Here is a 13,397-nt window from a genome sequence, read left to right on the forward strand (position 1 = left end):
GTAAAATTTTGACATCATTCGTAAAAAAAGATAATGATTGAATGAATATTTTCACTTTTTTTTTTTTTTTTTATGTGAAGTTTCTTGCTATAAATTTTGATTTCCAAATTAAGACTCTTATGCTAGGCTTGTAAAATGGTTCTGTTCCTTGACTATATAGCAATGTGTAGATGCAGTTAACTCGTTGTTACGTTGTACTACATTACTGTGATATCGTTGATGTGATTATAGCAAAATTAATGAGAACAAAGAATGAGTCTTATCACTCATTGAGTCTTCACCAAAATAACCATGAGTGTACACATTTGTGGCTTGTTTCATTCATAATGCTGCATTTCTTTCACTTCTTCTGTTGCACTGGTCTATGTAAATCCTTGAATGTAATAGTTTTTTTTTTTTTTTTTTCATTTTAATATATAAGAAAGAAATTTTTTAATAAATATGTATCCCCCTAATTTCTCACTTAACTACAACTACTATAATCTAATAACTCATACTATATAATTTTTTTTTTCTTTGATACTATCACAATCAAACTTCCTACATTTGAAAAAAAAAAGACTTGTATTATTCCGTATATAGCACGGGTACACTCTAGTTCTTTAGATATAAAAGTAAGATTATGACAACACCAAAGCACTAGTATACACATGGTAGGAGATTTATAACAAAGTTGCAGCTTGTTTAATGTTTAAAGTTTTTGAACTAATGAGCATGGTAAGGATGCATTATTATATGAGCTCCATGCTGCGGTTGAAGCATCATAACAGTGTGGGGAGCATGACTGTAGGATGGGGAGAGCTGAAAGGAGAAGTTCTGTAGAATCATAGATAAAGCCACCTTAGCTTCAACAAGAGCAAAAGTTTGACCAACACAAGTCCTTGGACCAAATCCAAAGGGGAAGAACGCGAGTTGCTCTTTGGATGCTTTTGAAACTCCCTCAGAAAATCTCTCTGGGTTGAACTCATCTACATCGTCTCCCCAGATATCAGGGTCGTGATGGATAAGTAGTGTCGGAAGTGTAATATCAACTCCTGCAGGGATGACGAAGTCTCCAAGTTTGGTTTCTTTGTAAGTATGCTGGTATTGAGCAATGACAGGTGAGTATAGTCTTAGAACCTCCTGAAGTATCATATTAACCTAAAAACCAGAGATGAAAATATTCTTAAACCACTTTTATGTCTTACAGATCATAAAGTTTAGAGCATTATTTCTTTAAGTGGTGGCATTTGTTATATTTTGTAATTCACATAACTCTTAGAACTGAAATACAATTTGATAAGACAAACTTACTGTCCTGAGGTAAGTAGTTGCTTCAAAATCAATCGAGTTTTTCCCACAAACTCCTATGACTTCTTTTCTCGCTTTCTCTTGCCAATCTGGATGCACAGCTAACACTATCATAGCCCAATTAAGTAAGCTGGCGGTTGTTTCTTGGCCAGCTAAGTAGAATTGCTTGCACTCTTCAATCACTTCCTCTGTTGTTAACCCGCCATGTTTCAGAATTGTAGCATTTTCTGCTTCATTGCTGTGTTGATTAGACAGCAGAAGCAAGCCTAGCAAGTCATCCGCCTTTGATTCTCCTGCTTTGACAGCACTCTCCTTTTTCCTGATCACATCTGTGAGCATTGATGTGATCATCTTGCTCAATTCTTTTCTCCTCCGATTCTTTTTAGTAGGAATACATCTGCAGGAAATTTAATCCTGTTTTATCATGAACTGTTCTCCCCTTACACTAACTTACAGAAGCACTAATATGATATACCTGAGACCAGGAATGTACAACGTCTGCATTGCTTCGATCACAAGATTCAAAAGCTCCTTCTGAAGCTCAAAAATGTGTCTCCCTTCTGCATAGTTGCTCCCAAAAGCTGTCCTCGAAATTACATCTGCTGTCAGATTCTGAAACTCAGGCCAGATGTCGACTTCACAACTTCCCTCAGCACCAGCCAAGTTCTTCCATTTCTCGATGAACTCACCACAAGCAGCAGCCATATCAGGCACCATGTTCTAAATTAAACCAATGTATGACAGAATCAGACTTCTGAAGCAAAAAATTGGAATAACAGAATTACGGAACATACCTTTAGCCTCTCTATATGGAAAGCAGGGTTGATGATCCTTCTGTGTTTTGTCCACTTTTCACCTTCCAAAGTCGTAAGACCCTTAGTTAGGACTAAGAGTTGTGGGTCTATGTATGGCTTTTCAAAATGACCTTCCTTGTTACTTAACACTTGTTTCATCATCTCCGCGTCCTTGATAATCAGCCTCGGTGTTGAGCCTGCCCAGCACATGGCTACCTTCCCTGTTTTCATAAAACATGTTCAATCCCAATCTTATACTGAACTGATTGTTTTACAGCAAATTTCAACTGTTCGCCACAAATTTTATCTAATCAGTTCCATTTAACTTACAACCAATATAGGCCAATAGGCGGGAGGCGGGTGGCGGGTGTATATATACATATGTATCTGCAGGTGGTAGTTTACTAGTTTGGCTATACTAAAATTAGAAAGAGTCAAAGAAGTTGATTCTCACAAAATTATGGATGAAATGCTAGATTATACCTGGTCTCTGAAAGGTTGACTCTTTACTTTGCAAGTAATGATATTAAAACAAAGAATAATATAAGTAATGACACAAACATAGACTTAAACAAGGATTCGAACCCATCAAATTTCTTTGGATCGTAGAATTGTAAGATCCAAAATTTTGTACGATAGTTATAACAACTCACATATTATATTGTCATTCTTAGAAAGATTAACAAGTTGGATAGACACAACTCACACAAAGTCACATACATGATACATACCATACTTCTGGGATATACTACGAGTGAAAGGATCGACACGAGCTGCGATCTGATGGTTAAGGTTGGCTGGTTTGGACCAAGCATCCTCTACTTGCTTCACCCATTCTTTCATGTCTCCAGTCAAGAAAGTGTAAGGGGTGCCTTTTATGCCTTGTTGCTTTAGTTTCTTTTCCAACCATTTTGGCTTCCACCAAAGTGAATATAATACTTTAGTAAGAGAATATAGAACCAAAAATATTATAGGGGTGATGAGGATAAGTATTAAAGGATCCATTTTCTGATGGAAATAAACAGTTTGTTGTAGATATAATTCTATTTAGAATTTGGGTTGAATTTATAATCTTCAAGATCATGTAATAATATTACAAGTATATTTTACTATAGATTATTTTAACATTATAATAGTTAACATAATCTTGGAGGAGAAGTTAGCTACTGTTTCGGTTGAAAACAATGGGACCTTGCCGAAGGTCCACTGAAATGGAGAAGACTGGATTCGATCCAAGCTGTGTTGGGCCGAAGGTTTCCTGCACAGTGAACACACGTAAACTAGCCTCGGGGGTGTTTCCGAGGAAGGCCCCTCCGATGCTAAAGTCAGTACAATGTGTAAAAAGGAAGACACTATGCAAGAGAGTTTGTAGCTTGAGGCTTTTGTGGAGTATTTCTCAATGCAAGAATGAGCATATGAATTGGAATAATCAGTGTATGAGATAATGTATGTGATGTCCTCTTGAATGTGTTAATATGATGGCTTTTATACCTTGTCATACTTGGAGAGGTTGGGCTTTAGCCCAATTGGCTTACTTTGTGGGCTGACTTTTGACTTTTGAGCAATTGGAGAGTTGAACCTTGACCTTGGGCTTTTAATTGGATCATTTAGTGCTCAGGCCCAATTTTGACTAAATTGGACCCAAACAACTTGCCCCCCAGACCCGATTTGGAAGAATGACGGGTCGGGTTTGATTTAACTCAGAAAAGGAGGGAAGTAAATGATTTAATTGATCCAAAAATTTGAATTTAAACCGTAATTAATGAGATAACAACGGTTAATGATTTGCGGAAGTTGGACGGATAATGGGCGGTTTAATCACAAGACATGTGTTTAATGGTTACTTAGTGGGTACTTAAGAGAAATTAAAGCACAGACTCTTCGTATCCCGTACCTGGAGATATAAACAGAGGCGCGTCATTCTCCTCACTTATTCACCAACACAAACCCAGAATTCTTCGAGAGAGAAACCAAGAACCCGCATCAAAACTTCGCAAATTCCCCCGAGCATTGAGCTTAGAAACTGAGACTTGCCACTACGAACTCGTAAATCGGCAACTTTCGCTTCAGATTAAGGTAAATTCCTTTGATTTCAGTTTATTTTTCTTCGAATTCGAACTCCTTCCCCTTTTCTTTCGACTTTTCTCTTCGAAATAATCCATGGCAAGAGGAGTTAGAGGTAGAGCCCGTGCTCCAAGAAGAGCAAGGCCGATTCCCGATCCTAGGAATAGGATTGGGACCTGGAATGGTCGAAGGCCGGAGTCTGACCCTGCTGAAGGGATTAGGGCGACTCCCCTTTCCTCGGCTCCTCCTCAAAGAACGGATGAGCCGAGTGCTTCTGGACTGGACGATGAAATTCCCGCTGTCCTTTGGGATATCCTCCCTGGGTTTTCAGAGTGGGAGAATGCCGAAGTCGCTTCGGCCATGATAAAGAACCGCCCCTACTCATGGTGGGTAGAGAACGCCGATCAATATCGATTTGCTGAGCAAATTGAGTTGCACTACGGCATTTTTGAAGCTGATGGATATTGGTGCCGAATGCCCTCAGCATCCGATAGAATCCATCGTCCACCCCCGGGGTATGTGGGGGTGTACACGAGACAGCTTCAGTATGGGCTGAGGTTCCCTTTGGACGTTTTCGTCCGAGACTTGCTGATCCATTACAACATTTCCCTATGTCAGCTAACCCCCACCAGCATCCGAAGGGTGATGACATACTTATGGGTCTGCAAGTTCTTCAAATACGTGCCGAACCTGCACTGCTTCAGAAAGCTCCATCGGCTAGTGCCAAATATTCAAAGTGGGCACGGAAGCCATGGTTCTGGGTGGTATCGGATTGAGTCCCGGCCCCAATACTTGACCATGTGGCCAAATGACTCTTCAGACAAGGACTGGAGAGGTCAATGGATTTGGGTTAGGGCACCCACAGATCCGGGCCACCCTTGCGTCTTCAGCGCTCCCCGGTACTTAGCTGAGCCTGATCCCGAAATGGGAAGTCTAGGTCCCCCCGCAGATAACGGGGCGGATCCGAACCTGGATCAGCAACATATCTTCGGCAAGCTGCCGAACCCGGGGGGAAGTGGTCGAATGCAGCATATCCCGGAGACTTGGCTCCCCGATACGCATTACGTTTTCCAAGAGAACATGCTAGCAGCTGTTGGCCTCAGCCGAAAGTTTAAGGATGGTAAGCTTCTTCGGCTGGGGCCGAGGCTTTTAACTACCTCTTTTTCTTCTCTCGCTTTGCTTTTTTATGCTGTGCCAACATATCTGAGCTAAACTTTTTCCCTTTCCTTTTTTCAGAGCGGGACGAGACCAACGTTGGTATTAACTACACTCGTCTTGGTGTTAACCGAGAGCGAGTTGTAACTGAACGGGCCCCGTCTATCACTGAGCCGAGGCATAGGGAAGTTCATCTGGACTCTTCCCACTTCCAAATTGAGGCTGTTGCTCTGTATCAGAGGCAGAAGCCTTGGTGGAAGAAGAGAGACCCTTGGTTTCAGCTGCTGAACGAAGAAGCTGAAGCTGCCCGCACAGCCGAAGAGGTTGCACGGGTACTTGAGGCTTGCGAAGGAGGAGAAGGGTCCTCCAGAGCTGCTGAAGCCGAAGCTGCAGCTAGAGCAGCTGAAGAAGACGAGGCTTTGCTGAAAACCTCGGTGAGCTTTCAGACAACTTTTTTCTTTTCTTCTTCTTTTTTTTTTTTTTTTTTTTTTTTTTTTTTTTTACTCACATTCTTCTTCCCCCCTGTCTGTTACAGTCTGAAGAGAGTAACAGACACAGAGAAGGCAAAGCTCCTGTTCGTCCCGAAGACCAAATACAAGAGTCTTCAGACTCAGATATGGACGAGCAGCCCCTTCTGAAAAGGCGCCGAAGGATGGCCATCATCGGCCCTCATGATTTTCAGCAGAGGCCGATGACCATCGGCGTCGCAATAAGGGAACCTGAGGAAGGCAATGGATCGCCGAGGGTTCCCCAGCCAACACCCCAATCTCCTCAAAAGACCCCTCCGCCACCTCCTGAGATGGAGGTGGATCAGAGAACTCCCGAACCTAAGGGAGGGGTCCAAGAAGAAATCAAGAAGAGTGCTGCTGAGCACGAAAATAAAGATGCCGTGATGTCAAGTGCTGAAGGCTTCACGGCAGATATCGCAAGAGAGGTTGAGGCTTTCGTCCTCACCCCTGAAGAAGAGGAGGTCATAGTACTTGACTCCTCTGAGAAGGACGATGCTGAGACAACCAAGGCTAATCAAGCTCCATCGTCGTCCTTCCCTTCTTTCCAGACTCTGCATTCTGGAGAAATGGGTTTCTCGGCCCCCCGAATTCCAATCCCAGATCACATCTGGGACCTCATATGGGGTCAAAACCGAGAAGGAGCTGCAGCCTACTTCGGCAATTTTGCTGGCATGTCCGAAGTAGACAGGGCAAGGATCTGGTCGCTGAAGGCCACTGCTGGGATGGGCGAATCCAGTAGATCAGTTCCTGACCCAGCCAGGTCTAACCAACTGCTGATGATGCAGGTAATTTTCCTTCATTTCCTCCGAAATTCAGCTCTATTTTTTTCTTATTACTTATTTTTTTTTTTTGTCTTCCTGTTTTCAGTTCGTGCACAATCAGACTCTCACTGTAGAGCTGATTGATACCCTACAAGATAGGGTAGACGCTGCTGTGCACGAAAGGAAGGTGGCTGAAGAGGAAGTTAAGCTTGCTAAGCTGAAGCAAGCAGCAGCTGAAGAGAAGCAGCAGGAGGTTGAGGAGTACGGTAAAAAAGCTGCCGAAGCTCTGAAAACCTTCTGCGATGCTATGGAGATGGAGGTTTTTCCCCCACTGATGGAAGGGGAAAAATTCCTCCAGGAGCATATGGGAGTGGACGTCTCCAAATTCAAGGCTGCTATTGAGAGCCGAATTCAAGAAGGAACTGCTGCACAAGCTGAAGTACAGCAGCGTCTAGAGGCTCTTGAAGCCAGCCGAATGGCTGCTGAAGAGTTGCTCCTGGCCAAAGACGTCCAACTCTCAGAGGCTGCTGCTGCTGCTGAAGCCCAAAGAGCTAAATTCCAAGAGGCTGAGGATCAACTGCTGATCCAGAAAGTTGAAGTGGCCCAAGCTCAGACAAAGGCTTTCCAAATTCAGCAAGAGCTGAATGAGCTGAAGGGTTCCTCCTCCAAAGTCGCTGATGAGCTGAAGAAATCCAAGGAAGACTTGGAGGAGACCCAGAAGAAGCTGGCTGATGCTGAGGCTTTACTCAAGGTCCGTGTTTATACCCAAGAGGAATATGAGATGGGTTTCAGAAACGGATTCCGAGTATGCCGAAGAGTCTGCCTTCATGCTGAGCCGAAGCTGGACTGGTCTAAATGTGCTGAGTGGGTCCAGAATCCCGAAGACCCTCACATGAAGTTTGCAACTCCAGCTGAAGCTGAAATTCTTAAGGCTGAGGAAGCCGAAGAGGAAGCTGAAAGACTGGAGTTGGAAGCTGAGCAGAGGGAAAGGGAGGCTCGGCAAAGTGCAAAGCCCGCCTCTTCTGCTGCTGGGGCTGAGGCCACCATGGGACTCAACGCTGATCAGTCTGATCCGCCGGCTGAAGCATAGGAACTCGGGCAGTCGTCTTCAGAATCTTGCGGTTCATCATGTGCTTAACTTTAGACTTGCCGCTTTCTGAGTTTTTTGCCTTGTTTTTTGCTTCAGCTTGCCTTGTCGTACAGCAGTTTTATTTTTTTTGCTTATGTACGTATTTCGGCAGCTGTTATTTTCCGCTTGTGGGCGGCTGCCGATACTGAATTATTGAACTTGTAGCTCAATTTTTTTTTTTCAGTTGCTTTATTTTTGAATGCTTTACTGTTTCTTTTCTTCAACTCTGCCGAACATAGCTGCACTGCGTGCTTCTTGCCCCCACAGAAATTGAAGTATGACTTTAGTTGAATAAGCAATTTCTGAACTTCTTCAAAATGGATATCCGAAACACAGGGCCAACTGAAGGCAATGCTTCTGGGATACAAGTCTTACTGAAGATTGACTGTCTGAAAGTTGGATATCCGAAACACAGGGCCAACTGAAGGCAATGCTTGGGATATTAGCTTTCTGGGACTAACCTCTTTAGAACAAGTCTTACTGAAATTTGACTTCAGCTGAAAGACCAGCGTTCTTAAAGAAGACGCATATCCGAAACACAGGGCCAACTTAAGGCAATGTTTCGGATAATGGCTCTCTGGGATACAAGGCTCAGTTAAGGCAATATCCCAGAATTGTCCATGGACTCATGTCTTTGGAGAACAGGTCTTACTGATGTTTGATTTCAGCTGAAAGACCAGTGTTCTTTAAAAAGACTGAGTTTTGTAAGCCATCTGAAACCCAGTTACCCGAAGGCGAAGGTTTCAGACGAGGCTGATTTAAAAAGGCTGTTATCCTTGATTTTCTGTCTATCTTTGAAAAATGGATACCCGAAACACAGGGCCAACTTAAGGCAATGTTTCGGATAATGGCTCTCTGGGATACAAGGCTCAGTTAAGGCAATATCCCAGAATTGTCCATGGACTCATGTCTTTGGAGAACAAGTCTTACTGAAGTTTGACTTCAGCTGAAAGACCAGTGTTCTTTAAAAAGACTGAGTTTTGTAAGCCATCTGAAACCCAGTTACCCGAAGGCGAAGGCTTCAGACGAGGCTGAATAAAAAACCCTCAAAGAGTAGATAGAACAAAGAAAATTTTGAAAGGATAAAAAGTTGTAAATTTTATATAAATGGCGGCTCCAAGGCCTGTCATTAGTTCAAAATGTACTTACAAAGATTGTTCTGCCCCGAAGGGTTTACACATGGTATTTTTTCAGTACATCAGCATTCCAGTGATTCTTCAACTCAGTTCCATCCAACTGCCGAAGTCGGTATGTCCCTGGCTGAAGCTCATCATAAATTTCATAAGGTCCCTCCCATGTAGCTGAGAGCTTCCCATGGATTCGGCCTTTCTGAACTGCAGCAGCATTCCGAAGGACAAGATCTCCAATTTTGAGAGGCCTTGCATGGACCCTTCGGTTATAAAATTTGCTGACTCTCTGCTTATAGGCCGCCATTTTATCTCGAGCTGAGTCTCTTACTTCGTCGAGGAAGTCGAGAGATTCCCTCATCAGTCGCTCATTCTCAGCCGAGAAATGGTGCACTCGAAGGCTCTCAGAGCCAATTTCCACTGGAAGGACGGCTTCGGCACCATACACCAGTTCAAAAGGTGAGTGGCCCGTTGCCTCTTTTTCAGTTGTCCGAAGGGACCAAAGGGTTCCAGGGAGCTCCTCTAGCCATTTGGACTTTTGATCTTCCACCCTCTTCTTGAGGGCACTTAAGATCTGTTTATTTGCTGCTTCGGCTTGTCCGTTACTCTGCGGGTGGCATACCGCTGAAAATGCCAGTTTTATGCCGAACTGATCTGTATATCGCTTCAGCGGTAAGTTGTCAAATTGCCTCCCATGATCGAAAACAAATACTCTCGGGATGCCAAAGCGAGTGATGATATTCTGCCAGATAAATTTTCTGACAGTTTGCTCTGTAATGTTCGAGGCTGCTTCGGCCTCGATCCATTTACTGAAGTAGTCGACACCAACTATCAGCCATTTTTTCTGGTACACAGCCTCTGGAAATGGTCCCAGTATATCCAGTCCCCATTGGGCAAACGGGAGTGGATTAAGGATCGGCTGAAGATCCCTTGCTGGCTGATGGATAACTGGAGCATATTTTTGACATTTTTCGCATTTCCGAACCAGCTCCTTAGCATCTGCGATCATGGTGGGCCAGTAATATCCAGCCCTCAATGCCTTGTGGGCTAAGGTTCTTCCCCCAATGTGGTTCCCACAGATGCCGAGGTGAATCTCCCGCAGGATATAATCTGCATCTGTTGGTCCCACGCATTTCAGCAATGGGGCTGAGAAGGACTTTTTCAGAAGTTCCCCCCTGAAGACAATGAACCTAGAGCTGGTTCTCTTCATTTTGGAGGCCAAAGCTTTGTCCTCAGGAGTTTCTCCCCGAAGCTTAAAAGCTAAAATGGGTTCCATCCAACTAGGCTCTGGGTCGGCGCAGCACACTTCAGGTGCTTCGTCGACACTTCTTACTCGACGCACTTCTACATATACAGACCTGTTCAGCTCGGTAAAAGATGAACTAGCAAGTTTGGAGAGTGCATCGGCCTGAGTATTCTGACCCCTTGGGATCAGCTGAACCTCAAAAGTTTTCAGCTCTGCAATGACTGATTTGATCTTGGCAAGATAAGCTATCATGGAGGGCTCTTTGGCCTCATAGCTGCCACTGATCTGATATGCAACTAGCTGAGAGTCTGTTTTTAAGCAGACATGATCGGCTTCCAAGGAGATGCATAATTGTAGGCCGGCGATTGCTGCCTCATATTCGGCTTCATTGTTCGAGGCCTTAAAAGAAAATTTTAGTGCATACTCAAAGGATTTGCCTTCGGGAGAAGTTATCACTACTCCTGCCCCCGAACCGTTTTCGGTGGAAGACCCATCCGTAAACACGGTCCAGACTTTCTTTTCACTGTCCAGCACTTCTTGGTATGAGCATTCGGCCAAGAAATCCGCCAGGGCTTGAGCCTTAATGGCAGCCCTCGGACGGTAGCTGATGCTGAATTCGGTGAGCTCAAAAGCCCACTTGGCTAGCCTACCGGATTTTTCAACCTTGCCAAGAACTTTTTCCAATGGCTGATCAGTTAAGACCACTATCTGATGGCAATCAAAATAGGGCCTCAGCTTCCGAGCAGCTACTACTACCGCGAAAGCAACTTTCTCGAGTAGAGGATAGCGGGTCTCGGCATCCGTCAGTGTATGACTGACGAAATAAATCGGTTGCTGACTCTTACTCTCTTCCCTCAGCAATACTGCGCTGATGGTGGCCGGGCTAACGGCCACATATAGGTATAGAGTTTCTCCTTCAACTGGGCTAGCCAGCGTTGGGAGTTGAGCCAGATGCTCCCGAAGCTGTTGAAAGGCGTCTTTTTGCTCTTCCTCCCAAACAAGCTCTTTTGTTTTCGGGAGTTTCAGGGCTTTGAAGAAGGGTAACCCCTTATCCGAAGCTCTGGAAATGAACCTCGAGAGGGCTGCCATTCTTCCGGTGAGCCGCTGAACATCCCGCTTCGTTTTCGGCTCAGGAAGGTCGAGCGCCGCTTTGACTTTAGAGGGATTGGCATCAATCCCCCTTTTGCTGACCATGAAACCCAGGAATTTCCCTGACTTCACGCCGAAGACACACTTCTTCGGATTCAGCTTCATTTGATGCTTTCTCAAGGTGGCGAAAGTTTCAGCCAGGTCCTTTACATGGTCCTCTAGTTTTCTGCTTTTGACGATCGAATCGTCAACATAGACTTCCATGTTTCGGCCCTTTTGATCGGCGAAAACTTGATCCACCAGCCTTTGATAGGTTGCCCCCGCATTTTTCAATCCGAAGGGCATCATTTTGTAATTATACACCCCAGCGTTTGTGACGAATGCTGTCTTGGCCCGATCGTCGGGGTGCATAAAGATCTGATGATACCCCGAGAATGCGTCCATGAAACTAAGCAAGGCATGGCCACTTGTCGAATCGACTAGCTGATCGATTCTTGGCAAGGGATAGAAATCCTTTGGACAAGCCTTATTTAGGTCCGTGAAGTCAACGCACATCCTCCAGGTACCATTGGGCTTCTGAACCATCACCACATTTGCCAGCCATTCCGGATATTGGCAAGGTTCAATGAATCCTGCCTCCAATAATTTTTTGACTTCGGCTGCGATGTCTCGGTTCTTATTGGCGGAGTAATTCCGCTTCTTTTGCTTAACTGGTCGACACGCTGGGTCAACATTAAGCTTATGGGAGATGAGGTCTGAACTTATCCCGGGCATATCAGCTGCCGAGAAAGCAAACACATCTCTGTTATCCCGAAGGAGCTGAATAAGTTCACAACGGGTGTCAGGATCAAGGTCCATCCCGATTGTTACACATTTCTCAGCATCTCCTTCGGCCAACTCAACTGTTTCAGTCTGTTGGTCCATGTCCATTGCCGATGGACTGGACTCTTCAGAATCTGGTCTGCTGCTAATGTCAGCAGGTGTCCCAGTCTTTGTGTTCTTCGGCTGGCTCTCTGAGTCTTTCGGCTCAGATGAAGAGTCAACCTTTTCCCTTTCGGGACCTTTTTCTCTGGGCACTGATCCTTGGGCCGAAGCACTTAGGCCTTTCGGCTTTTTTGTGCTTGGCTCTCTTTCTTTTTCTTTCTCCTCCTCATCCTTGTCGTTATCTGGGCGACTACTGGATGGCTTGAGGTAGTTGCACCTTCGGGCGTCCTTCTGGTTGCCCTGTATCCTTTCGGGGAAGCCGGCGTCTGAGACATAAATCATCAGCTGATGATAAGTTGAGACGACCCCTTGGATCTCGTGAACTATGGGTCTCCCCAAAATCACGTTGTACACTGAAGGAGCGTCGATGACCAAAAACTCAATCATGACGTTCCGGGCTGCCTCATCGCAACCGATGGTGACAGGAAGTGTCACCTTCCCATCTGGATAAGTTGAAGCCCCATTGAACCCGGATACCGGATAGGGTACCGGCGTAAGGTGCTTGGGCTTCAGCTTAATTTGGTTGTAGGCCTTTCGGAACAGAATGTTTGCTCCGCTGCCACCGTCAACAAGGACCTTACTGACGTCGTGGTTGGCCACCGTGGCGATGATCACCAACGGATCCTCGTGAGGAAACGTAATCCCCCGGCAGTCGGCGGCTGTGAACGTCATGTTCGGCACCGGCGACTGGGGAGATTGAATGTCAGCGTTGTTCACCTGGTGAGTCAAAGCTCTAAGGTGACGCTTGTGCTCCCTCCGAGAGTATATTCCTCCCGAGATAACATTGATCGGAGGGAATTTCCCCTCCGGTTTTTTACTGTTTTTCCGGGGGAAATCAAGGTCCTGCCGAGGGTCCTTTGCTAGCCTCTCGGATTCTTTTTTCTCGCGGTGATCCGCGATGTATTTTTTCAAGTATCCCTTCCGGACCATGTCCTCTATCTGGTCCTTCAGCTGGATACACTCTTCAGTGTTGTGGCCCGAAGACTCGTGGAACTCACACCACTGATTTTTATTTTTTCGCTGATACCACTCTGGGAGTGGTCTCGGCTTTCGGTAACTCTGCTCCTCCTTCGTCACACTGTAAATTTTGGCGCGTGGAAGAGAGAGCGGAGTGTAGGACTCGTATCTGCCTGTGTATGAGGCAAACCTGTCCTTCTTTAGGTCGCTGGCCGAAGATGGCTCCGAGGCCTTTGATTTTCCCTTTGCCTTATGGCCTTGGCCTTCAGACAAGGGTATTTGCCTCTGTTTC

General features: G+C 45.2%; 1 protein-coding gene across 1 annotated transcript; it reads right to left on the reverse strand.

Annotated features, from left to right (window-relative positions):
- Positions 1 to 550: 550 nt before the first annotated feature.
- Positions 551 to 3,192, reverse strand: LOC110715857 (cytochrome P450 CYP72A219-like). The gene is made up of 5 exons (XM_021894477.1): positions 2,816 to 3,192; positions 2,085 to 2,305; positions 1,766 to 2,010; positions 1,294 to 1,687; positions 551 to 1,140 (listed from the first exon to the last, which is right to left on the reverse strand). Exons 1-5 carry the CDS (start codon positions 3,087 to 3,089, stop codon positions 706 to 708), a joined length of 1,569 nt encoding a protein of 522 aa, XP_021750169.1. The 5' UTR covers positions 3,090 to 3,192; the 3' UTR covers positions 551 to 705.
- Positions 3,193 to 13,397: the final 10,205 nt, after the last annotated feature.

Source organism: Chenopodium quinoa, unplaced genomic scaffold (assembly GCF_001683475.1).
Source record: "Chenopodium quinoa cultivar QQ74 unplaced genomic scaffold, ASM168347v1, whole genome shotgun sequence".
Lineage (NCBI taxonomy): Eukaryota > Viridiplantae > Streptophyta > Magnoliopsida > Caryophyllales > Amaranthaceae > Chenopodium > Chenopodium quinoa.

Bases quoted from the DNA above. Each gene is read 5' to 3' on its own strand.
- LOC110715857 (XM_021894477.1), bottom strand. From the start codon at position 3,089: ATGGATCCTTTAATACTTATCCTCATCACCCCTATAATATTTTTGGTT. The intron at 2,011-2,084 runs GTATGTTCCGTA...GGTTTAATTTAG, and splicing joins TCCATATAGAGAGGCTAAAG to AACATGGTGCCTGATATGGC. The intron at 1,688-1,765 runs GTATATCATATT...AATTTCCTGCAG, and splicing joins TTGTACATTCCTGGTCTCAG to ATGTATTCCTACTAAAAAGA.